General features: G+C 46.0%; 1 protein-coding gene across 5 annotated transcripts in view; it reads right to left on the bottom strand.

Annotated features, from left to right (window-relative positions):
• Nucleotides 1-27,260, bottom strand: part of OSBPL3 (oxysterol binding protein like 3) — a 180,993-nt gene that overhangs the window by 37,084 nt on the left and 116,649 nt on the right. For 4 of the 5 annotated variants that reach the window (XM_066585261.1, XM_066585262.1, XM_066585263.1 and 1 more), the window contains 6 exons: nucleotides 26,622-26,725; nucleotides 22,862-22,957; nucleotides 18,348-18,501; nucleotides 14,901-15,025; nucleotides 10,047-10,148; nucleotides 696-830 (listed from right to left, as the gene is read on the bottom strand). In XM_066585261.1, coding sequence (XP_066441358.1) covers nucleotides 696-830; nucleotides 10,047-10,148; nucleotides 14,901-15,025; nucleotides 18,348-18,501; nucleotides 22,862-22,957; nucleotides 26,622-26,725 — 716 coding nt within the window. The remainder of the gene's footprint in view (nucleotides 1-695; nucleotides 831-10,046; nucleotides 10,149-14,900; nucleotides 15,026-18,347; nucleotides 18,502-22,861; nucleotides 22,958-26,621; nucleotides 26,726-27,260) is intronic. The other variant, XM_066585265.1, reaches the window with a different exon arrangement.

The following is a 27,260-nucleotide window of genomic DNA, read 5'->3' as shown; positions in this document are numbered from 1 at the left end:
ATGTTCAGTAGGGTTCAGGTCAGGGCTCTTTGCAGCCAGTCCTTGTGGAACATCCATATCCTCAAATCAACATAAAACAGCGTTGGATTTGTGACAAGGTGCATTGTCTTAGTGGAAGTATTGTTGACCATTCCCAGAGTATTGACACATTATTGTCTAGAATGTCAAGGTACTTTCCAGTGTTCATGGTTCTTGCCACTACAACCAATAAACGGAGACAGACCATGGCACGTAAAGCATCCCCAGACCATAACGGAATTTGTGCCGTACTTAACTTTTGGGAACAATACACTCAGGCAAAAGGCGTTCATCTGGCATCTTCCACACCCAGGTACATCCATTTGATTTGAAGATGCAGAAGCCTAATTCGTCACTCCACAGAACGTTTTTCCATTGCTCAACTATCCAGCAACGACGCTCCCTTTACCACTGCACATGGGCCAACGCGCTTCGTAAAGGATGGCTTGTGTGCAGCAGATTAACCTGTATAGCCGATAGCGTGCAGTTTCTGTCTGAAACTCTGTCTGACACCTCCAAGGGTCTACATCTTAGGATGCATTATTTAAGACACATGACCTTCTAATAAGACACAATCCATTCAACTGATAGGGATATGCAGATACTTTTGGTAGGATCGTGTATCTACCCCAGAACCAGCCAGGACATGATTTAGAAACCAGAAATAAACCACCAACCTCATTCTCAGATGAGCTAGAAGACAGCAGAACTTCCTGAGCATCAAAGAACTCTGTAAGAGAATCTGTGATAGACAGGCGGCTTTCATTGGACATCTGATGAACCAGGGGTCTGCTCTCCACACACGGGGTCTCCTAATACAGTTATAGGGTAAAAAAAAAATATTAGTTCATTGTTATAAATATTGTCAGTCTTGTAAATATCAGACTGGAAAAAACAGAAAACCAGACAAAAATGAAAGCACATGTTTATCTGGTATAGTAACCCCCTGCAGAGAAAGGATCGGTCATTAAAAACAATCACGCTGATGCTGGCAATATAGCCAGAAAGTGTAACCCTAGAATCCTTGTAATACAGCATTATCAGCTGCAGTGAAAAAAATCCCTATCATCTAAAAATAGTCAGCAAGCAAACTAGTAAGCTGATGACTTACTACTGTATTTGTATTTTGTTTACTTTGGTGAAGCTGCACAAGAATATACTATTCTGCATAGGCTGTAGGTGCGATCCTGGCCTAATACCCCCTTTCGCTCTAGTTATAACCTTACTACTGGGCTGCAATTGAATGTCAATTATTAAAGCCTATGGAAACCTTTGTACATGGAAAATCAGTACACGCAAATCTTACTAAGTCCCTACAGAAAAAATGATGCACTTCTCTTTTTTTTTTTTTTGCACTGAGTTTTCCTTCTCTGGCATTTAAAAAGCCTCATACTTTGTTACAGGCTCTTCTACTTTCAAATTGCTGACTGGGGTGGGCTAATTTTCATGACAAAATTATCTCACGACCCTCACCGATTTGTATGGGACAGTAAAACCATTCCAGTACACTACCTCTTTGAAAAGACCTTACTAGATCTAAACCATATTTTTTCAATTCCCTTATATCAGGGGCGCGCAGCCTTTTCTGGTCCAAGTTTCAACTTGTTATATTGAACCACTCCAGTGCCACAATAAAATTGAAAGATGTATCACCATTTGAGATATTTATGGCGTATCAAGCATATGCATCATAAAGATTTGAGAGATATCAGATTCGGCTTACAGGACTCCAACCCACAAAGAGAATGGGGATCCTCTTCGCCACTCCAGGGAGGAGACAACCATGCATACATTTGGCTCTCTGCATTGTAGATTATGAGTATTGTGGTAATAGACTAACATTTCAGAGCTAACATAAACTACAATGGAGCAAACCGCATAAATAGATGGCCACCTCTGTAAGAGTGATAGGAGGGTCCCAGAGATACACAAAGTGCGCTACTAGTACCTGCCAGCCTCGGTGCTGCTACACCTGTAGCTCAGGAGCAGATTTAGTAATACGTGGTGTGCTAGCGGTGTTAGTTAGGAGCGGCACAGAATGGCATTAAAGACTGCATGTGGCCCCCAGACAGCAGACTGTGCACCCCTGCATTATATTCCATGCACTGTATATTTGCTTCCTTGAGAGGACCACCATTCTAGAAGGCCATTTGCTACACGCATTATGGGTGAACTTCTCAAAGTAGTATTTCCATCAGAATTGAAAAAAAAACGCACAAAATCAATGTCTTTACCAAAAAATTGGTAAAACTTATTGACTCGAGTATAAGCCGAGCTATACTCGAGTATATAGTAGGTAAAAAAAAAAATTCAAATGACAATCCGTGCCACCATATAGTAATCAATGAGATTGACTCACCTGGTGCACAGCGGGATTCCCATGCAGCGCTAGGAACAACCCGCCTGCACCCGTAGTCCGAGTAGGCCCGTAGTAAATCAAGAAACTCCAGAAATCCTTCAATGAAGAAGGAGAGCCGCCGGAATGAAAGATCCCAGAGAGAGGCACTTCTCTCAATGGGTTAAGTAAATAGGTTTTCAAGAAAGCAAAAAGTTTCTTTCCGCGCTCGTCCTGTGGATCTTCTTGTGTGGAATAAAATAAACTGTCAGAGAGGACAGTTTTTTATAATAGTATATTTATTCCCAAAATACAAAATAAAAAGATTTACATGCAAGAAGTAACTTGCTGTAATAGATGGACAACGCGTTTCGGCGTTCTCAGACGCCTTTCTCAAGTGTACCAATACATTAAAAATACATCTTTTAAATAGTAGGTCTTACCTTATGGAGGTGGGAGTTACAAGTGCTCGGCGTGCGCTCTCGTGGCGGGTCGCTCTTGGCGCAATGTATGAGCGTCATGGCTCTGTAGTGGAGAGGGTGTTTCAGCGCAAGTGTGCGCTGCTCTTGAACGTAAAATCCGTAATATGGAACGGTGAATGCGTATCCAAGCTCTGTGTAGGTGTACCGTTTGGTCTTAATGAGGTTTTAGAGAAATTTTGATATTTTTAAATATAATATTAATTGTCATTTTTGTTGAGAATATTTTTATGTTGAGACTATATTGTTTATATAAGATCTTTTCTTTATTCATATTGGGTCGTTTTAAAGGGATATTCCCTATTACGTATATCTATTTCTGGTTCATTTATATATATATTTTTTTATAACATTTTATCCTATTATATTATTATCACGCCTTGCATGTAATTAGTTTTTAGACATAAGCAGTGATGTCATAATAGGTCCGTAGTTTTTTAATTACATATCTGTTTAAATGTATTTTCTCTGTATAGTATAGTTCATAATTACGATTGTCATTTTTTATTTGAAGAAATAATATTATTTAGCTTCCTTTGGAGGTCGGAGCGATCCTTAATATAGCGCTACAACGGGAGCCTTGCAGTGTCCCGTTCTCAGTAAATTACCAGTGCAGGTTTGCACAGATACACCTACACAGAGCTTGGATACGCATTCACCGTTCCATATTACGGATTTTACGTTCAAGAGCAGCGCACACTTGCGCTGAAACACCCTCTCCGCTACAGAGCCATGACGCTCATACATTGCGCCGGAGCGACCCGCCACGAGAGCGCACGCCGAGCACTTGTAACTGCCACCTCCATAAGGTAAGACCTACTATTTAAAAGATGTATTTTTAATGTATTGGTACTGTGAGGGATTAGCGTTTAGGATCGGTAGCAACCTGGGCATCAGCAGTCAGAGACAGTGACACTTGCGATAAAGTCTTTAGTCCAGGCTTTGCCTGGGTTTATTTCCAAGCAAACAAAGCAAAATACAGGCCTTAACATCAGGCAAACATAAAGGAAATCCTGCTCGTCTGAGCACTTACTAAACATGTAGCGTTCCTGTCTACACACTGGTAATCCAAAATGGCTCCTGCACACAGCCAGCCAGGACTCTCAGACCTGCAGAGGTCTCAGCTCTCCCCTAGGCCCTGTAGGCCCAGGCTTTATATGGCCCGGTACCAGCCCCACCTGGTACGTGGGAGTGACCATCCCACCCTTCACTTTGGTCACTCCAGAAAAGCCGGCCCGGATTATGCGGCTTGGAGCCACTTACTTGCTACAACGTGTCAGTAACTTAAAGGGGTTGTCCCGAGGCAGCAAGTGGGTCTGTACACTTCTGCATGGCCATAATAATGCACTTTGTAATGTACATTGTGCATTAATTATGAGCCATGCAGAAGTTATAAAAAGTTTTATACTTACCTGTTCCGTTGCTGGCGTCCTCGTCTCCATGGTGCCGACTAATTTTCGCCCTCCGATGGCCAAATTAGCCGCGCTTGCGCAGTCCGGGTCTTCTGCAGTCTTCTATGGGGCTCCGTGTAGCTCCGCCCCGTCACGTGCCGATTCCAGCCAATCAGGAGGCTGGAATCGGCAGTGGACCGCACAGAAGAGCTGCGGTCCACGGAGGAAGAGGCCATCTTCAGCGGTGAGTAGAGAAGTCACCGGAGCGCGGGGATTCAGGTAAGCGCTCCGGTGAGCTTTCTTTACCTCCCTGCATCGGGGTTGTCTCGCGCCGAACGGGGGGGGGGTTGAAAAAAAAAAAAACCCGTTTCGGCGCGGGACAACCCCTTTAATGTTACTGACACCATACTGCCGGCTTCCTCCACCGAGCCCAGGCTGCTCGGTGGCACGTACCTGGCCAAGTGCTCCCCAAAGCCGCATGAGAGAGCATCCTAGGTGAAATGTATATGCCCTCCAGCACTTTGCCGGTCACCTTCTCACAGTACACTTGAGAAAGGCGTCTGAGAACGCCAAAACGCGTTGTCCATCTATTACAGCAAGTTACTTCTTGCATGTAAATCTTTTTATTTTGTATTTTGGGAATAAATATACTATTATAAAAAACTGTCCTCTATGACAGTTTATTTTATTCCACACAAGAAGATCCACAGGACGAGCGCGGAAATAAACTTTTTGCTTTCTTGAAAACCTAGGTAAAAAAAAAAAGCAATACTCACCTATCAGCCGGCGTCTGTGTCCCCGGCGCGATGCTCTCCCGGGCGATGCGGCCAGCTGCTGCAGTCTTCTCCTTGCTCTCTTCTCCCTGACTTGCTTTTAAAATCCCCGCCGTCAGCGCTGTTATTGGATCGAGCGCCGGCCAATCACAGCCGGCGCTCGATAAACCAATCACAGCCATTCAGAATGACATCACTGGCTGTGATTGGTTTATCGAGCACCGCCTGTGATTGGCCGGCGCTTGATCCAATCACAGCGCTGACGGCGGGGATTTTAAAAGCAAGCCAGGGAGAAGACAGCAGAGAGAAGAATGCAGTAGCTGGCCGCACCGCCAGGGGGAGCATCGCGTCGGGGACACAGACACCGGCTGATAGGTGAGTATTGAGTTTTTTGGGTTTTTTTTACCTCACTCGAGTATAAGCTGAGGGGATGGTGGGGGTTCAGCACATTTTTTTGTGCTCAAAAACTCGGCTTATACTCGAGATTGAGATTTTTTGCTCGCGGAGGGGGAAAAAAAAAAAACCACAGCATGTTCTATTCCAGTGTGGATGGCATTGCGGAAAGGCGCGGGATCTCAGTCATCGCAGCATTATCTGTACTGCGCATGTGTGTCGGCCAGCACGTCCACAGCACAGATGGCAAGCATTCGGCCAGGTACGCAGGGGTCACCGGTTCAGATCCCGAATGCGGAATACGACCGGGTCGCGTGCATTCGGCCTAATGCAACAGCCCTCTGAAAAGAGTCAAGCTGGCTATGTGTGCGCTGACTTTGCCGTAGGACACCGCAGGAACAGGGGGCTTGGTGTCTATGAAAAAAGGCTCCTTGGACTCAGTCTTCTAAACAATTACAATGTTTCCCCAAAAATAAGCCCCTGTCTTATATTAATTTTTACCCCAAATCACTTCCTGGCTCTTATTTTCGAGGTAGGTCTTATACTCTTACCTAACAGGCTCGGTCCAGGTCCCTCCCTCTGCTCTCCACAGCTCCGAAGTGCTTCCCGCAGTTCTCGGCCGCTCATACAACATCACTTCCTGGTTATGGCATTCATAAATCCCGTCTCCAGGTAGCGAAGACTGTGATTGTTTCTTTGACCGCTGCTCAGCCAATCAATGCCTCGCTGGATGAGCCAATGCGATGGCTGTGATTGGTTTATCCAGCGTTGCATTGAGTGGCTAAGCAGCGCTGAACCTCTAGAGAGCAGCGGGAGGGACCTGGACCGAGCCTGCTATGTAATGTATTTTTCTTTTAATGTAGTGTAACTAGGGCTTATTTTTAGGTTAGGGCTATATTTCAAGTCCCTCCCCAGATTAGGCTAGGGCTTATTTTGGGGGGTAGGCCTTATTTTGGGGGGAAACTGGGTAGCACCATAACAGATTATGGTTCTTATAGTTGATGACCGGTTCCCTTTAAGTGCTGTCACTGAGGCTTTAACAGTCAATGTTAACATGGACACGTGTAATATAAATGGAAAGCGATTTCTATCACTGTGAAGTGGCCATTAAACTATACACAATATTAATGGGACTAGATCAATAATATTCTATTAACAGTTACATTAAATTGGGCTCAGACAACTGCCAGGGTGAGATCTATCCCTTTCCGATGACAGAAGCTGTATGTAGGTCACGATTCCATCATGTAGACGCAGCCAGCTCTACCACTTCTACTTTCCTGTTATCGTTCTTTATCCTCCCCACCATACACCTGAGGGAAATTTAGTCTCCTGACACAGGGAAAGGAAATCCTAATGCTTTTAGTGGTTGCATAAGAATGATGGTGGATCTAACGTAACACTAATCTTCAGGCCATCCCTCTATGGGACTTGGCTCTACACAAACGATTGATTGAATGTGACAAGCCGGCTCACTACATAATAAAGCCTAGGTTCTCATTTGCCGCATGAACAGAATCAGTCTTCAAAACTGTAACAAATTGGAAATGTTTTTTTAAGCTTAAATTGCAAAATAATAAGCGAGTTTAGGTTTCTTCTAATAAAATATAGTAAATTACTTCCATAGTATAATGTGATTAGCGGAATCACTCCACTTAGCTGCAAGAACATACGTCTAATATCCATGAAGGGAAACATCTTACTCTAGCAATAAACTGAAGTCTGTAACTATTGCAATGCAGCATAAATCGAATTTGCATGACCCCATCAGGTAAGGGTCCTAATGATAAGCGGTGCGATTCTCTTATACAATGTATGCCCTCGTTGACCGAGCTCGCTGTTATTGTACCAATTTGTATTTCATGTGTCTTCGAAATCGACGGACCTATCTGCAGGATAGGTCACCACCAGTAGTTGATCAAGAAAGGGACCCAGGCCGATCAGCTGTTACCCAGTAAGGAGCAAGAAGCAAACAGCTCCTTACGTTATATAGTGGCTAGGAGTGGTATTGCAGGCACAGATTCCATTGAAGTGAATGGGAGCTGTACCTGCAATGCCACTATACACTGTACTGAGTTATCTGCTTCCTCCTCCATACAGGATAAAAGCTGGTCTGGCAAATAGCCGATTAGCCAGCATACCAGTTTGTGAACCCCTGCTGATCAGATGTGGATAGGCCATCAACTGTTAGGAGCTGGAAAACCTCTTTAAGATATAGCAACTGATCAACAAGGCAAAAACAGACAGAAGCTTAGGTTTAATGACGATTACCCTTTTTGAATTTGGGTAGGCATAATTAAAGTTTATTTACACGCAAAGATGATCGCTCTAAATTTGTCAGAAACTGACAGTTTTGAGCGATCATTTTGCATTAGTTACTAATGGGCTAATCAGTCCATTAGTAGCTAACTAGCTTCATTTGCATGTATTTAGAGAACAGCCGATGGTCTGTTCTCTAAATACAGCACTATTCTGCTGCAGGCAAAAGGCTGCATACAATGCTATCAGCGCTGCCAGCGGAGAACACCGCATGTTGTCCCTCTTATCAGGGACGACGGCTTATATGCTGAGCTGAACTAATTTTGAGCGATAATCATTGCGTGTGAATCCGCCTATAGTTCCACAAAGAACCCCACCTACTATACAGCCCTTCCATACTATGATGAAAGATAGAATAGTGACCAGCAAGCTGACATTCCATGCGCAAGAAAAGGTTTTATAGTGCAGACATATATAAGGCTCAGCAGGTCAACGTAAAGAGACCTTCTGGTCCTCGACAAAGATGGCCACATCGCTTCTCTGTCTATCTGATGCACACTGTGCATTAGTATATATTGATAGTTTAAGACTAGAGATGAGCGAGCGTACTCGGAAAAGCACTACTCGCTCGAGTAATTGGCTTTATCCGAGTATCGCTGTGCTCGGGGCTAAAGATTCGGGTGCCGCTGCGGCTGACAGGTGAGTCGCAGCGGGGAGCAGGGGAGAGCGGGCGGGAGAGAGGGAGAGAAAGATCTTACCTCCGTTCCTCCTCGCTCTCCCCTGCAGCTCCCCGCTCCGTGCCGGCACCCGAATCTTTAGCCCCGAGCACAGCGATACTCGGATAAAGCCAATTACTCGAGCGAGTAGTGCTTATCCGAGTACGCTCGCTCATCTCTATTTAAGACGCTACATGATGCTTTTTACACACATTGTTGTGGATTTCTCACATACAGGAGGTGTAATTTCGCAAAATTACATCTCCTTTAGGTTAGAAATCCACAACAATTCGGTGGACTATTTGCCTCCCTTGTGAAAGGTCAGAGAAGCGTTTCGGCCATCTTTGTCTTTCCAGGCTCAGAACATCACTTTAACTTCTAAGTGTAAGCAGACACAGAAACTTTTGATGCATGTCTAAAGCTTAAGGCCCAATGTCCACGGGCGGATTTGAATTGCGGGATCCGCAGGTCAAGCCACCCATTGGGAACCATAGGCTTCCGCCGTCCGACCTGCAGCCCGTCTGCAGTTCACATTGCGGACAGGCCATGGATTCTGCAGGAAAGCAGGAGTTTGTAAAAAATAAATAAAATGTACTGCGTGTGCGCCGGACATCACTTCCGCGCACATCCACAGTACAGAAAAAAGAAGACCCGGACGGGTAAGCAGGTTCTTCGGCCGCAGGCAGAATCTAATTCCGCTGCGGGTTCCCGGAATCCGACATGCCCTGGGACATGAGGCCTTAAATGTATTATTAACCCTTTCCAATCCACTGTCTGACCTCTGCAGACATTATGATTTAAGGCTGTACAGCTCCGATGTTGGAAGACATCCGTCTGGGTTCTCTTACTGTATATTGCCAGCCTCTCTGCTGTCGCAGCCTATCCAACGTGTCACCTCATGCAGTACTGGCTTTAGCCAGCAAATAGTACTCTTGTATAACGGCAGAAAAAGGCCTCATGTCCACAGGGAAAATCAGGCCCGCCACGGATTCTCCATGTAGAATCCGTAGCGGGTCCCTCCTGCCCCGCAGACATGAGGCCTGAAAATAAGAATAAACTCACCTGTCCTTGACGCTGCGTGTCTCCCCTCCGTCGCGCTCAGATCTTCTTTCTTCGGCCCAGCGGATGTGCTCGGCACGCCTACAGCGTGCCGCACGCATGCGCCAGGCACATCCGCTGGGCCGAAAAAAGAGGAAGATCCAGCCGCAACGGAAGGGAGATCTGCAGCGTCCAGGACAGGCGAGTTTAATTATGGTATGGGTGTTCCACGGATCCGGACGGCTTTCATAGGCTTCAACAGAAGCCTGCGGGAGCCATCCCCGTGGGAGACCCGCACTAAAATGGGGCATGTCCATTTTTTTCCCGCACGCGCATCCGCGCCTGAAGGGAAAAATGACATCCGCAGGTATTTTACTACCAATGCATCCCTATGGGGCGCGGATCCGCATGCGGGAAAAACGCTGTGGATTTTAACCCCGTGGACATGAGGCCAAAGAGTATTCCCCCTAGGAAAACCTGGATACAAATTGGATTGGAAAGGGTTAAATATAATTGCTGAAGCAAAACGAGTTCTACCCCATGGCTCACACACACCTATGTACACTTTGATACAAGTTACCATAAAGCTTTTTTTGGCTGCAGAGTTGTTGTTTTCTTTCCCCAAGAGGGAGGTCTCCACCCACCTTTACAGGACTGCACTTTGCACTAGGGGCCGAATCATGGAGCAAAGAATCAGCATGAATTCTGTGTAAGCGGTCTCTAAGTTCAGCATTTTGTTTTACAGCCTGAAATAGTTGAAAGAAAGAATATAGACAATAATAGGAAAGATCAAGACTGGGTAAAATTTGGGTTGTGCCCATAGGAAATTATGTAACCATGCATTTTGAATAATCAGTAGAGATGAGCGAACGTACTCGGTAAAGCACTACTCGTCCGAGTAATGTGCTTTATCCGAGTACCTGCCCGCTCGTCCTGAAAGATTCGGGGAGCGCCGCGGAGCGGGGAGCTGCGGGGGAGAGCAGGGAGGAACGGAGGGGAGATCTCTCTCTCCTTCTCTCCCGCCCGCTCTCCCCTGCTCCCCGCCGCAACTCACCTGTCAGCAGCGGCGCTCCCCGAATCTTTCAGGACGAGCGGGGAGGTACTCGGATAAAGCCAATTACTCGGACGAGTAGTGCTTATCCGAGTACATTCGCTCATCTCTAATAATCAGCAAATGATTAATGTCATGGAGGGCCAGTATATTCACTCTTCATATAAGCGGTGCAAGTGTACATAGTATTGTGCCTATTGTGCAACATGGAAAGCATCAAGTAGCAAAAGCAGAAGACATTGCGGCCTCAGACATACAGACTGTACAGATGCAGAGTCAGTGATGCCACTTAATTAGGCTTTCGATTCTCCAGTAGAAATGATTTCTTGCTTGCACTAGTTCTTTGGTCAGTAGGAAAGGATGGCTGACCGTTCACATAATGCAAGGACGTGCCAGGTCCAGCATAGTGGTAGAGCAGGATCCAAAGTGCAGAACAACCCTCCTGCCATAACGAAGGGTTCTGCTGGTAAGAGAACCCCTTTTAAGTCCATAATCCTGTCAAAACCCAAGTAGTTTGTAAGGATATATTTGATTGCTTCCTGGGAACTCCACAAGGAGATTTTTTGAAAAAAAAAAGCTGATAGAAGGGATATTAACTCTTTATTGTATTATTTTTTTTTTTACATGGCCTCAAATGCAGCCATCGACTCCATCAGATTTGTTACCCGGTTTGCAGCAGAGCATTGACTGTACATGTATATGTCCAGCAGGGAAGCAGACTAATTGCATGGAATATGTACTCTACATGGACTACGTTCTATACATGCATGGAACTATATACGATATACACTGTCAAGTTGACAGAAGAGGCAGGGGTCGCAAGGTGAGCTCACAAGGTTCTTATACACCCCTTGATTCACAAAAGGTGGAGCATCACTTTAACCACAACTCAACTACATACGAGATATAGGGAAAATAGACCCTGGCAGGTTTTATTCAGCCTCTGTTAAAAAAAACATAAAACTAGTAAATGGATTTTTAAAAAAGATATTATTTTGAATTGTCAACAAAACACGAATGTCATTCTTTGTGGATACACGGCTGATTTCCACTCACAATCCGCACCAATGGTATAGATTTTGATGTTATGGATGCAGAAATGCTGCGGAAATTTCTACTGTGAACATGCCGCAGCATTTCCGCCACGTGTAAACATATCCCAAGTCAGCTTGAGGTATGGTGCCCCCCTCCCAGTGGCCTCCGCAGCAATCGTGCCCCCCCCCCAGTGGCCTCCGCAGCAATCGTGGCCCCCCCACAGTGGCCTCCGCAGCAATCGTGGCCCCCCCACAGTGGCCTCCGCAGCAATCGTGCCCCCCCCCCACAGTGGCCTCCGCAGCAATCGTGCCCGCCCCCCCCACAGTGGCCTCCGCAGCAATCGTGCCCCCCCCCCCACAGTGGCCTCCGCAGCAATCGTGCCCCCCCCCCCACAGTGGCCTCCGCAGCAATCGTGCCCCCCCCCCCACAGTGGCCTCCGCAGCAATCGTGCCCCCCCCCACAGTGGCCTCCGCAGCAATCGTGCCCCCCCCCCACAGTGGCCTCCGCAGCAATCGTGCCCCCCCCCCACAGTGGCCTCCGCAGCTATCGTGCCCCCCCCCCCACAGTGGCCTCCGCAGCAATCGTGCCCCCCCCCCCACAGTGGCCTCCGCAGCAATCGTGCCCCCCCCCCACAGTGGCCTCCGCAGCAATCGTGCCCCCCCCCACAGTGGCCTCCGCAGCAATCGTGCCCCCCACAGTGGCCTCCGCAGCAATCGTGCCCCCCCCCCCACAGTGGCCTCCGCAGCAATCGTGCCCCCCCTCACAGTAGCCTCCGCAGCAATCGTGCCCCCCCCCCACAGTAGCCTCCGCAGCAATCGTGCCCCCCCCTCACAGTAGCCTCCGCAGCAATCGTGCCCCCCCTCACAGTAGCCTCCGCAGCAATCGTGCCCCCCCCCCACAGTAGCCTCCGCAGCAATCTTGCCCCCCCTCACAGTAGCCTCCGCAGCAATCGTGCCCCCCCTTCACAGTAGCCTCCGCAGCAATCGTGCCCCCCCCCACAGTAGCCTCCGCAGCAATCGTGCCCCCCTCCCACAGTGGCCTCCGCAGCAATCGTGCCCCCCCCACAGTGGCCTCCGCAGCAATCGTGCCCCCCTCCACTGTAGCCTCCGCAGCAATCGTGCCCCCCCCAGTAGCCTCCGCAGCAATCGTGCCCCCCCACAGTAGCCTCCGCAGCAATCGTGCCCCCCCCCTCACAGTAGCCTCCGCAGCAATCGTGCCCCCCCCTCACAGTAGCCTCCGCAGCAATCGTGCCCCCCCCCACAGTAGCCTCCGCAGCAATCGTGCCCCCCCTTCACAGTAGCCTCCGCAGCAATCGTGCCCCCCCCCTCACAGTAGCCTCCGCAGCAATCGTGCCCCCCCCCCCCCACAGTAGCCTCCGGAGCAATCGTGCCCTCCCCCACAGTAGCCTCCGGAGCAATCGTGCCCTCCCCCACAGTAGCCTCAGCAGCAATCGTGCCCCCCCACAGTAGCCTCAGCAGCAATCGTGCCCCCCCCACAGTAGCCTCAGCAGCAATCGTGCCCCCCCACAGTAGCCTCAGCAGCAATCGTGCCCCCCCACAGTAGCCTCAGCAGCAATCGTGCCCCTCCCACAATAGCCTCAGCAGCAATCGTGCCCCCCCCCACAGTAGCCTCAGCAGCAATCGTGCCCCCCCCACAGTAGCCTCAGCAGCAATCGTGCCCCCCCCCCCACAGTAGCCTCAGCAGCAATCGTGCCCCCCCCCACAGTAGCCTCAGCAGCAATCGTGCCCCCCCCCACAGTAGCCTCAGCAGCAATCGTGCCCCCCCCCACAGCAGCCTCAGCAGCAATCGTGCCCCCCCACAGTAGCCTCAGCAGCAATCGTGCCCCCCCACAGTAGCCTCAGCAGCAATCGTGCCCCCCACAGTAGCCTCAGCAGCAATCGTGCCCCCCCACAGTAGCCTCAGCAGCAATCGTGCCCCCCCACAGTAGCCTCAGCAGCAATAGTGACCCCCACAGTAGCCTCAGTACTAATACTATTACTACTGGGGCTAATATAGAGGACACCATTACTAATAGTGTCCCCTATATCTACCCCAGTAGTAACAATGACTCCCCACAGTAGCCCGAGTAGTAATAGAACCTACCCTGAAACCCATACATCTACCCCTCTCCTGGTCTTTAAAGTCCTGCTGCGGTGGAAGTGTGTGCGCCTGCAGCTGCGTCTCTTCCCCTGTCCTTTTCTCCTGCAGAACTAAGGAGAAGAGGTCAAAGGAGGAAGATCCCAGATGCATATACAGACATCAATGTGTGCATAAGGCCACGTTGTTCTATAGTGGTTAACAGCTGGGGAGCTGCGTCGCCCCGGCTCCTAATCACTTTAATGGTGACCAGACGTTTCAAAAGCGCGACAAATGGATATCCCGCTGTGGTCCCCACGGACAGCGGGACTGTCCCGCCTCAAACGGGACATTTGGTCACCTTAATGTAACAGCATCACACAAACAGAATCTGACTAGAAAATGAACACAATTCTCCAGTAGATCTGAGCTGGTCAGAATTGAAATTACATGACTATCTGAGAAAGAGGCCAGAAGCTTTAGAAAGAAAAAAAAAGAACTAACCAAGGTAACACTAGCTCACCTGTACATATTGGGGAAATAGCCACATAATTAATAAAATAAAAAAAAAACCGAGGGTCCCTTTAAATAATTTTTTTTTTATAAGTAAAAAATGAGAAGCATAACCCAGGGGTCTCGTTAAAAACATAAATCACACCATAAAATAAACATGAGCACAGAAAATGATCCATCTTGGTAATGTAGACACATATTGTAACCCCTTACTGCTGCTAAGGTTCTTCAAACCCAACATTTGAGGGGTCAGAGTCGAGTCTTGCTCTAATAGCTGCCTCTGTGGAGATCAGCAGGAGGGACTGATAGGTAAGTAAAATAAGACACCCCCCAAAATAAGACCTATTGCCTTTTTTGACTCAAACACTAATATAACACTGGATCTTATTTTCAGGGAAACAGAGATACCTCTGGCAGCGGCTTATCTCCCTCGAGAAGAAAAAAAAAAAAAAAAGGTCAGAGATCAGGCATATTGAAATCCAACAGCCCGATCATTCTTCTTCCTCTAACACTTGCCATCTGGGAACAGTTGGGACACCCTAATGCCCCGTCAACTATTTGATGTGTAAGCTGACTTTCATCTAATCAGTATTGACAATGTAATATATATAAGTAACAGTAAGATAGTATTCAGTGTGTCTTTTCCCACCTTTGTGCGCAATACGGAGTGTCCCTTTAAATAAAAGGTGGTTTTTTTTATAAGTAGAAAATGAGCAGCATAACCCAGGGGTCTCGTTATAAACCTAAAATCACACCATAGAATAAACATGAGCACAGAAAATGATCCATCTTGGTAATGTAGACACATATTGTAACCCCTTACCGCTGCTAAGGCATTCTTCAAACCCAACATTTGAGGGGTCAGAGTAGAGTCTTGCTCTAATAGCTGCCTAAGCTTCTCTTGCTCAGCAAAGACTGTGCTATAAGCAGACTTTAAAGTGAAATAAGCTGCAGAAAAAAAAAGGAGAAATCATTAATGTCAACTTCTTTATAAGAGCATGACCACAAAAAGACAGCGAGGCACATTCAGGAGTGGCAGAGCAATTAATTTAACTGGTACAAATTGTTCCAAGTTTATCAGAGTGGAGCATGCAACAGAATACATCTGGCACAACTGTTTACTAGACGGAATTTATCTTTCTTATGCCACCTCTAAGCGGTTGTACATGGATGGCAGTACTTTTTATATATTTTTTTTAAACAAAAATTAGTGCTAGTCAATAATAATTGCAGATCGTGGTGACACAGAATATTGTTTAACTCTGTGGACTACCAAACAAGGTTAAAAATGGCGCGTGAACATGGTGAGTTGCAATGTGAAATCCATCTCTTGGTAAGACCTATAGATGTAGTAGACATTTAAAGGACCACTGTGGTAAGTTTGTTTTTACTCGATGGACCCAATGTTCGGAAAAATGGTTGTAAGGCCTCTTTCCCATGGGCAATAGCGATATCACCTAAAAAAAAAACGCAGCAAGGTCGCACGACTTCGTGGCGCTCTTTTGACGTGGGGTTTGAAATATAAGCCCTACCCCCAAAATAAGCCCTAGGTACATTTAAAAAAAAAAAACAACAATACGTTAACAAGCACCGTCAGCTCTGCCGCACTTCTCAGTCAGTTCCATAGCACTTGTTTGTAGTCTTCAGCTACCGCTTCTTGGTCAGGGGGTTCAAACATTCCGCCTCCAGGAAGCGCTGGCTCTGACTGCTTCTCGAGTGCTGTGGCTCAGCCAATCAATGCAGTGATGTGATGAACCAATTACAGCCCTTGCAGCGAAATCCGACCCTGTGCTGGGCAGTGGCCCCAGCGTACCTGTCTCGGATGTGCCGCCTGGCGTGCCGACGCACATTCGCAGTGCAGAGAATGATGTGTCGGCAATGCAATGGAAGCTGCCCGTTCAAGTCTCTCACAAAAATAGAGCATGCTGCAATTCTTCCTCCGTGAGTGGAAATCGCAAGTGATTTACGCTCTTGCACGTGGAAGAATTATTTTACATTGCATGTTATGGATAGATTGCTGTGGAACTCGCAATGGGCGTCTGGCCCCGAATCCCGCAGCAAAAATCCATCCGTGTGTATTTGGCCTTATAATAGATGAGATCCCAGCTTATCCTCCTAACTGTATAATTATGGTCTCTAGCTTATTGAAGTGAATATAGGTAATAATTAAACTGTCCCACCTGCAGGCAAAAATGGTACAGCCTTAACTAATGCTGATGCATCATAGGATAGATATGAAAGTGAAAGTAAAAAATTTCAGCATCAAGATGATGCCTAATAAGCATCAGACAGGAGGCTGCGCTGCATGGAAGTGGCTGCAATACACAGAGGAGACCTCCAGAGTGTTTTGATAAGCAATCAGGTGAGGGGGGCAGGCATGGAAAAATGTGTTTTCACCAGAGTAGCCCTTTAATAATAACGTAACTACAATGTACTACAATGCTATAAATCGAGTTATTACAATGAGCCAGTCATGTTAACGACCGCTACATCTGTATGCTGAAAATACCAATGACCGCAGCACATTTTCCACACGGAAGAGCCTTAATGTTCTGATTCATTGCCCTTTAATTGAACTGTGTGACAGCACAGTAAAATAAAATTGATCTTTCATATTACACGATCACCTAAGAACTGGATATTGTTAATACACATCTATAGGGAGCTAACCAGCGCACAATACAGAAGCGCTAGTCCTTCAGAGTCAGCTTCCATGTGCTACACATAGACAGAGCTGGAATATTAATATGGGAGCACAATAAAGTCAGAAGGATTTGTATCTTCAGTCTTGAGTCTACAAAGGCAAGGTGAACTTTAAGAGAGAAAATTGATTAAATTGCAGCGATCAGTGTTATGGCAGCGGTCCAGCAGCACAGGGCATGATTGTATGTCTGCAACGTGACACACGGGACAATAAAATTATGTCATCGCAAATGAGACAATAACTTGACCTCCAAATATGAGGCTTCTCAAGTCAACCCATCATGGCACATCCAAGAAAATATCAAGTAGCAGCACATTTCTCCTGAATATTGATTCATTTCTATTAAAAGGGGATGCACCACAATCAACTTTATTCATCTATCCAGGGGATACATGTAGGTGAAAGTCTAATCAGTGGTGGTCTCACTGTTGAGACCCAAGAGAATGAGGGTTCTGTGTCTCCGACTCCTCCTCACTGTGGAGCTTGAATTTAGTGGTTGTCGCATACGTGTAGCGCCACTATTTATTTCAATGGGGTTGACAGAAATAGGCAGATTCACTTGGCTATCTGAACTCAAAATTAATGGAGCAACACAATACAATAAGCTCTTTCAAGTAATAGTTGCAGTGGATTTGGGGCACAATAAAACTAAATTGAACCTGTAGCTTCTTATATTAAAGAGATATTAAAGAGATTAATCAACAGACTAATACGCTACAGCCGTGTTTCCCCCAAAATTAGACCCATCCCAAAAATAAGGCCTGGCTGGATTTTTCAGGATTTTCGAGGAGGCTTGAAATATAAGCCCTACCCCAAAAATAAACCCTAGTGACATTACATTCTTAAATCCCACCTCCAGGAAGCAATGGCTGTGATTTATTTTTTGAGCGTTGCATTGATTGGCTGAGCCGTGGCGCTTAAAGAACCAATTCTAGCCACCACGGCTCAGCCGATTCATAAATCCCTCCTCCACAACGAGATACCTGTGATTGGTTCTTTGAGCGCTGCTTAGCCAATCACTGCAGTGCTCGATAAACTAATCGCAGCCATCGCATTTGTTCATCGAGCGCTGCATTGATTGGCTGAGCAGTGCTCAAAGAACCAATTACAGCCATCGCTTGGTGAAGGTGAGATTTATGAATCCCGTAACCAGGAAGTGATCCTATGTGGGCGGACGAGGACTGCGGGAAACACGCCAGAGCTCTGCGGAGATCAGCAGGAGGGACTGATAGGTGAGTAAAATAAGACATCCCCCAAAATAAGACCTATTGCTTCTTTTGGCTCAAAAGTTAATACAACACTGGATCTTCTTTTCAGAGAAACACGGGAGATACCTCTGGCAGCGGCTTATCTCCCTCGAGGGAAAAAAAAGGGCAGAGATCAGGCATATTGAAATCCAACAGCCCGATCATTCTTCTTCCTCTAACACTTGCCATCTGGGAACAGTCGGGACACCCTAATGACCGGTCAACTATTTGATGTGTAAGCTGACGTTCATCTAATGAGTATTGACAATCTAATAAATATAAGTAACAGTAAGATAGTATGCAGTGTGTCGTTTCCCACCTTTGTGCGCAATATGACACAAATCATCCTGCATCTTGGAGAACTCGGAGCTGTCCGACCCGCTGGAGTATTGCTTCTCCTCTGTATAATCTATAGTGGACAGGTTTGGGTTGGAGGCATGTAATCTCACATTCCCAGCAAAGGTTGGTGGTACCTGAAATAAAAAATGGGTGACCAATAAAACACAGCGTTATATGTTGGTAGAGATGGTTTACTGCTTGGACAGAAAGTACAGAGATTAATGGAAGTCTGGACTGAACGGAAAGCTGGAGGATAGACGGGTGTGAAGAAACATCACCTCGGTTTTATGTAACAGTTTAATTGTGTGTACGACCCGACATTAGGAACAATGGAAAAATATACACAGAGGGATCCGAAGAGAAACGAGCGGTATTTATAATATAACGCTATATAACCGCTAACAATGCCAGCGAAAGGCTAGTTTATATGCCGAACATAAACTATGCCGCAGGGAGCTGCAAACTGTGGATCCGCAGCTGTTTAGTCCTCCAAGTTAGGTAGAATTTGTCAAAACAACGTTGCCGCCTAATCCGCAAGCACCAGGGGCAGTTTTAAGAAATGGCAAACTTGGCTATTGCCCAGCGCCTATCTTCAGTAGGGGGCACCCGCCAATGGGCAGACCAGGAGCAAAATAAAACTACCTAGTATTTGACCCCTTAACGCCACAGGAATCACCTTTATGTCCTAACTGGGGGTACTTAACGTAACAGGACCTAAACTTACATCCTGTGGATGGAGTCGGCTAAGAAGGGAGTCTGCTCCAACATGCAACGGGAGCAAGCGGCGTCTGATGGTCGGCCACCCGCTGCAACAGCAGAGATCGATGACAACATTGATCCCTGCTCTTAACCCTTTACATGCCATACTCCATACACAATGTGATTGTTCTCAGCAAGAGAAACGACGTAATCTTGTAGATATGATACCTTTTAATGGCTAACAAAAATACATGATGTAATAATAGCGAGCTTCCGAACCAACGCAGGGTTCTTCTTCAGGCTTAAATGGATTGGATCTGAAGAGGCATGCATATTTATACACACTTATAACATACATACTTATGACAAGGCACAGATATGGATGTGATTGGTTCACACTTAAAAGGAATTCTGCAACAGCAAACAAACTTTTTTTGTCTAGGCACTGATAGCGGAGTGAAAGTTTTATGGTCCCTAAATTACTGTTGGAGGGGAGGAGGTCAGCAGGCTTGAATTGCTACAAGATATACACAAACATTTTAAGCTAAACACTGATAAGGGAGTGAAAGTTTATGGTCCCTGAATTACTGTTGATGGGGGTCTTATCTGTGCAATCAAGTCTCACACTTCCCATTCACGCATAAATCCTGGGGAATACTTTTACCCAGTATTCAGTGTGTCAAAGGTTGTTATCAATTTATATTCCCAAATTCTTCTGTGGTTTTGTGACTTGAAACCACCCTTCAATATCAAAACTCTCATATGTCCTATGTCATGTCCATGGTTATAGAAGTGCTCGGCCACAGGTAATTCTCTTCTTCTGTGTTCAATCGTGTGGCGATGAGATCTCATCCTGGCTTTCAGTTTTTGTCCTGTTTCCCCAACATAAAGACCCCCAACAGTACATTTACTGCACAGGATCAGGTACACAACATTGGACGAGGAACATGTAAATGTCCCTGGGATCTTATAGTCCTGCTGTGTGTTGGGGATCCATATCCTGTCCGCAGTCAGTATATGTGAGCAGGTCTTACAGCTCCTTACATTACAGGGATAAGTTCCTTTTTGTGTGTCAGAGGGTAATGCACTCCTGATTATAAAGTTCCTCAAGTTAGGAGGTTGCCTGCAACACAGAAGCGGAGGGTCCGGGAATATGGTTTTCAGACGGTCATCCTTGTGCAGGGTATGGTGGAGTTTTCTTGCGGTTTTCCTTAGTACCTCTAGTTGCGGATTGTAGGTCACTACTAGAGGCACACGATTGTTTCTTTCCTTCTCCTTGTATTGGAGTAGTTGATTTCTGGGTATCCTATCTGCGATTTCTGTTCGCTTCTGTATATGCGCTCAATGGGGCCGGCGGCAGCAGCGCCGACCCCATTGAGAACATATAGAAGACAAATCATTCTTCTCTGCCACAGCTGTAACAGCTGTGGCAGAGAAGAACGATGTTTGCCCATTGAATTCAATGGAGCGGCAATACAGCCGCTCCATTGAAAGCAATGGGCTGCCGGCGTGCGCGGGGTGAATTGTCGGGAAGGGGTTAAATATATAAACCCTTCCCTGCAATTCATGCTAAAATGTGTTAAAATAAAAAAAAAATGTATACTCACCTTTCCGCTGCAGCCGGAGTCCAGCCGCGGCCGCTGTCAGTTCTCCTGAACTGCTTCTCGGCACTATTCAGCCGGTGGGGCTTTAAAATCCCCGCCTGCTGAATGATCTGCATCTGATTGGTCACAGCCTGACCAATCAGAGGCCGGTTTCACTCACACACCCATTCATGAATTCATGAATGGGTGAGTGACTGCTGCCTCTCAGCGCTGAGCCAATCAGGGGCAGGTCTGACTCACATCCATTCATGAATTCATGAATGGGTGTGAGTGAGGCATGCCTCTGATTGGCTCAGCGCTGAGCCAATCAGGGGGCAGGTCTGACTCACACCCCCTTCACACCCACTGCAGGACGGCCGCTCGGAGCTGCCGGCAGAAGGTGAGAATGCAATTTTTTTTTATTTTAACACATTTTAGGATGAATTGCAGGTAAGGGCTTATATATTTAAGCCCTTACCGACAATTCATCCCGGGCTCGCCCGCAGCGCATTGCTTTCAATGGAGACGGCTGTATTGCCGTCTCCATTGAATGCAATGCGCTGGACAGCTCAGGCCCGTTTCTAATGAAACGCGGCTAGGAGCAGATTTTCGGGCGATTTGCGGGCGACTTGCGCACACCGGTCACGCGATTTGCGGATGCGCATCCGTCATGCGATCCGCAAATCGCGGCAAAAAACGCCCGTCTGACTAAGCCCTAACACGGTACCAGATCTTTGTTTTCATTACTCCATACACAGTACAGCATGTAAAGGGTTCACAGGGGAAGAGCGCTCCCTCTGATGTCGTCGGCACTTTGCAGTGTAATCGTGGAGGGTTGATGGGTTGCCATGGCAACTGAACGACATGCAATGGTGCACAAGGCCTGTGCAGTGAGGGATAATGTACTGCAGTATAGAAGTACTGTAATGCATTATCTAAGCGACTATAGCTTTGATAGTTTAAAGTTCCCAACCTGGAATTAAAAAGAAAAAAAAAAAAGGTTAAAAGAAAACCCCAAAAAACAAAAAGCCTTTTTTTGTGCACTTTCAAGTACATATGATTTTTTTTCTTTTTTTTTTTTTTTAAAAACACACATTTTGTATCTTCGCATCTGTACAATAAATTGAACACACTATTTATCCCGTATGGCAAAAAAGGTTTAAAAACAAAAACAAAATAAAAGGAGGCAAAATTACAATGCAATAAAAGTTATCTGCATATACTCCAGAATGGTACCAATAAACGCTACCATCACACAAAAAACATGTGCACGGCAAAAAATAAAAGCATGGAACTTTGAATACAGAAAAAAAAGGGGGGGGGGGGTTAACTGACTGAGCAGAAGCGGAAAAACATTTTTAAAATTGGCATAGTCGTAATTGTAGCAGCCTGTAGGAAAAAAAATGTATTCTGTCAGTTATATTGCATGATTAAGGCCGTCTGAACACGTACGGGTTGGATCCAACCTTGTGTCCCGGCGGTGACCCTCGCATACCTGTTCGCTGTGTTCCTGTGCAGACGGCCTCTGTACTGCGGATGTGCCAGCCGTCGCACATGAGCAGTACAGAGAGGGACGTGCCGACGCTAGGCGATGACGCAGATCCAATGGCCCGTGTGCACTGCTCACTGCGGAAGGGCAGCGGGACAGTCGGCTTCTATTGGCTTCTATGGGAGACGCCTGTGTGACTCCCACTCCAAAATAGAACATGCTGCGCTTTTCACCAAATGAGCAGAAAATCGCAGTTCATTTCCGCTCGTGGGCAGGGAAAAGCGATTTTACATAGCATGTCTATGGGCGGTATTTGCTGCAGGATCCGGAGGCGAACTTTAAACCAAAATAGGCTGTGTCCTTAAGGGGTTAAAAGCTTATTATTTGCTTCTTGAATTGTAGTATTGTGGGAATTATATGGCATTTGGATTGTGCATTTTATTGGTGCACCAAAAGGAATTATTTGGACCGTACTTGGAAGTCGTATCTTGGGACTATATAGCTATAACATGTGGGCTGACATAAGGGGGGAAAAAAAGTCTAAAATAGCAGGTGGGGGAGCCTTCCTTATATGCTGTCCAGAGCCCCATTGCAGATAAAAGTAAACCTGGAAAGAACATGCTCCTAGAAGTTGTAGTTATCAACCGAAAGCAAATCAGCATTTGTTTCTCTTTGAAGGACTATAGCAGCCGGCAGACCAATAACCAGAATATGAACTGCTACCTGTAAGGAGCCTTTGGAATCTTGTTTACCACCTTTTGTCCTCCACTTCTTCCTGTGTATTCCTTTCTCTTTCTTGGGACTTTCCAGAGCACCAATCTTCCAAAACACATTAAGAACAGTCATTACAAGAACAGCTTCCTGGAATTCTGGACAATGCTGCATGCTAGAAAGCTACAAACCAAAACCTCAGACATCCAAGTCATTATCATTGTGCGTAGAGAGCATGCTTAAAAGCTATGGACACCTTCAGGGGAGGCAGGGTGGATTTTTCCCCTTACTTAAGCTCTATTCACATCTGTGTCGGACGCTCCATTCAGAGCCTCCAGCTCAGATCCGGCATAAACAGTGGATGAAAAAGTCCTGCTCACAGACTTTTTTAGCCTGGTGAAAATGCTAGACAGGAACTGAGCGAAACCCATTATAGTCAATAGGGTCCATTCAGCATAGTTTAATTCCGTTAGGAGATGGATCCGTTCATCCTGCTCCCTAGCGTAGGTGTAAATTTAGCCTTACAAGAATGTACTCTGGTCTAAAAAGTATTGCATGTAAATGAGCCTCCAGCTGCTGTTTGCAGATCCCAGCATGTGGTCTGGACTTTGCACTCCGCTGCATTGTCTTAGCATGGGCTGCCACGGGCAGTCAGCTGAATACAATGTAATCAGCTGCTCCCCGGAGAACACCGCATGCGGTCCCTGCTATCTCTCTCCGGCTGAAAGATGGATTTTATGCTGACCTAAAAATCATCGTTCAGCCAAAGAGTGAAGGATGGAAGCATTTACAGGCAAAGATTATTGATTACCATCTTTATCATTTGAATGAATTTTGAGTGATAATCGTTGCGTGTAAATGGGGCTTTAGTTTCCCTTTCCTTTCCTGAGTGTTCTTATAAGCCGATTTACAACCACAACAAAGTTTACCTATGTTGTAGTCCTAAATTAACTGATAAGACAACTCAGCAGAGAGATGAAGACTGAAAACCAAACTGTCAGTGCAGCACACTGATGAATGCAAAGGGAGATGGTGCCAATATCCAGTGATAAATAGAAGCTGCACGAGCCAAGCAGGGCTAAAGTTTAATTAAACCCTAATGCAATAACGATTTTCAGCCCAAAATACATTCATTTAAAGTAAAAATAGACTCTCAAAAGGTGTCCATAACCTTTACAGAGAATGTATTGCCGATAATTTTTTTTACTAATTAAAACCAGAAACTGACACATTCTTCTTCTTTTTATTTTCTTATAGATGAATATTGGGGTGGGGGGTGGGGCAATCTTGTTTGAGCTGCTGTACAATATTCAGAGATATACGCTACAGTAGCAACCTCTAGACTGGAGAGGTTTATTGACTTCTATAGGAGTGTGTTTGGTGACCCCTGCCAAGATAACTGTGCAGGGAGGTGGAGAAGATGTGACAATCACCTATTGTGAATGGTGGAATGTGTGCCATCTATATGTAGATGTTAGCAGTCATTGTAAGGGGAGGCTCTTCACATAACAGCCACTGTGTATCTGAGCTGCAGCCAAAAGGCCCATGCCAGTGAGGAATGCAGATTAATTAAAAAGGTGTTGTCCGGGACACTGGGCATTTCTTCTATTTATAATCTATCCTCAGGATAGATCTACAGATGATCGTCAAGAGTCCAACGCTCAGCTGGTTCCCAGCATCGCTGGCAGTACAGACAGTTGAGCGATCACCTTGTGCTCCCCGCTTGTCTTCTGCATCCAGCTGTTCTCTGCTCGGAGCGCCCAGCTGTTATACAGCTGAGCGCTCCGAGCGGGGTATGAAGAACACAGCTGGACCGCTCTGTTCTTCATACCAAGCCTGTCTTCAGGAAGCGGGATACAGCTGAAACAATAGTATCAGCTGTATCCCGCTGTGAATTCCTGATAAGGCTGATCATTGGCTTCCAGCATGCTGATAGATCAGTGATGGCTTAACGAAAACTGTATGTCAGTGCAGTTAGACATAACGATGATCGCTCAAAAGATACCTTTGAGTGATTTTTGAGCGAAAATCATCGTGTCTAAAAGGGCCTTTAAGTGTTAAATGGTTGGTTTTTTTTAAACAACCGCATAGTTTGCCTATAACCACAGGGCCATTAATCTGACAGTTAAAACCACATTCACACATCCTTTTACTATCTGCTACTTCCATTGTTTGGTTCAGTTATAGGAGGTGAACAACGAAAATACTGGAAGCACTGGATACAGCGCAAGCCGTACCTGAACGGTAACAGACGGACCTCATTGACTATAATAGGGTCTATACATCTTCTGGCTGTAACACATCTAGTGTTCCCATTTTAGGGAACAGTAACTCTCCCCGAGGGGGAACAACTTAGATTTCATGTCAACATAAAGAAGTTAAGACTACACAAATGAAACGGGGGAGACTTCTGAAAACCTTGAGCACGGCTCTGAATGCTACCAGCCTGTAGGGTGTGCCCCATTCCCTGAAAGGTTAATGCACATGAATATGGTGCCGCAACTGAATGACTCCAGGCTGCGAATACAGTTAAATATGCTAATCAATATGGACACCATTAATTTTGTAACGTTCTTATGACAAAAGAATCAACAGCATCTCTCCTAACAGGTCTGTTTTAGCAATTACTTGCATCTTCAATAAAATATTTCTGCTACATCTTCTAACACTTTATGGTGCCGTTCCCCTGTTCTTCCTTCTGAAACATACCTTGAAAACAGTTACCATTTCCTTTGGCAATACATGAGTGCAGACTGCACAGGCCATATTTTATGGACAAGGGGAATTAGCAGCCCTTCGTTATCAGTATATTAATACATTTCCCATAGGAATAAGAGAAAAACACAATAGTACAGAATTCTAAGACACGCTCTAGTGATGATTTCACAGAGAATACGTGCATTTACCAAAGGCCCATTTACACGCAAAGACAATCTTTCAAACGATTGAAAGATTGTCAGTTTTAGCGATCATCTTGCATAAAGTATTAAAGGATACTAATGCCCATTAACACTTTATTACCTTCGTTTGCATGTAAATGGGGATCCGGGAGCTGCTTGCAAAGCCCAGCATGTGGTCTGAGCTCTGCACACAGCTGCATTGTTCTCACAGGATCTGTCAGCAGAATACAATGTAATCTCCCGACTCCCGCTGAGAACACAGCATGCAGTCTGTGATATTTCTCTCCAGCTGAATGATTGGTTTTAGGCTCACCTTAAAATCATTGTTCGGATGAAGAGTGAACGATGGCCACATTTACACACAACGATTATTGCTCATTTGCCATCGTTTGAATGAATTTTAAGCGATAATCGTTGCGTGTAAATGGGCCTTTACATGTCAGGAGAGTTGAAAGGGTCTTTTTAATAAATTTGCTGCATGGTTTGAGAGTTATTGAGCTATTAATTGCCATAAGTGATGCTTTAAAGGGATCCTGTCATCAGGTTCATGAAGTTTGGCTCTGAGCTTAGCTCCGAGTCATGGATGCGGGCCATGCCGGCTTCTTCCCACCTGCATTATACAAAGCTTTTCTGCCCTTTTGTGTATAAGGAGAGAGTTGTCACTGTGCATGCTGTGAGACGGAGAGGCCAGCGTGGCTTGTCTCCGTGACTCGGAGCTCAGCTCCAAGCCAAACTTCATCAACCTGCTGACTAAATCCCTTTAAACCAAGTTGCTGTATTTCTGCTCAATAAGGATGGTCAACTGAGTATAAGAAGCAGTAACAGTTTAGTGCTTAAATTGTAACTATCATCTGAAAAGTTTCTCAAGATACCTGGAAGGCATTTATTGCAGGTGCAGAATACGTCCTGTGAAGAACCTCCATGTTTTGGAGCAGTTGACTCATTTCCACCAGATAGCTGTGACACTGTGAAAGGTCTGCGGGAGCAAAGAACAGCACCGCTGTAAAATGCTATGCTGCCAAGTTATTTAGGACCGAACCCAACAGCCCTAAACCTTAAATTGCTTACTTGCTGAGATATGTATTCCCTGCCAAAAACATGATACACACAGTTCAACCAGAAGCTTAAATAAAATGCAAAGAGACCGCATTCAATAAGATCTCACTCAACCGTAGAATGAAGGCACAATGACATAACATTTCTTGCACAAAATGGTCGGGCCACCATCAATGACAAGTGGGAAAGGTTTCCTTTATGGCAGGGGTCCCCAACTCCAGTCCTCAGGGACCACCAACAGGTCATGTTTTCAGGATCTCCTATAGTAAGAACACCTGTGGCAATGTCTGAGGCACCAGCAATAATTACATCACCTGTGTAACACTGAGGAAATCCTGAAAACATGACCTGTTGGCGGTCCCTGAGGACTGGAGTTGGGGAACACTGCTTTATGGCACAGAAATATAAACACCAAGTACAAACTGGAACTAATAAACCAAAATGACACAGTGACC

This window comes from Eleutherodactylus coqui, chromosome 12 (assembly GCF_035609145.1).
Source record: "Eleutherodactylus coqui strain aEleCoq1 chromosome 12, aEleCoq1.hap1, whole genome shotgun sequence".
NCBI lineage: Eukaryota > Metazoa > Chordata > Amphibia > Anura > Eleutherodactylidae > Eleutherodactylus > Eleutherodactylus coqui.
Note: the sequence above shows the minus strand (reverse complement) of the source record. Positions and strands in the feature narration are given on the sequence as shown.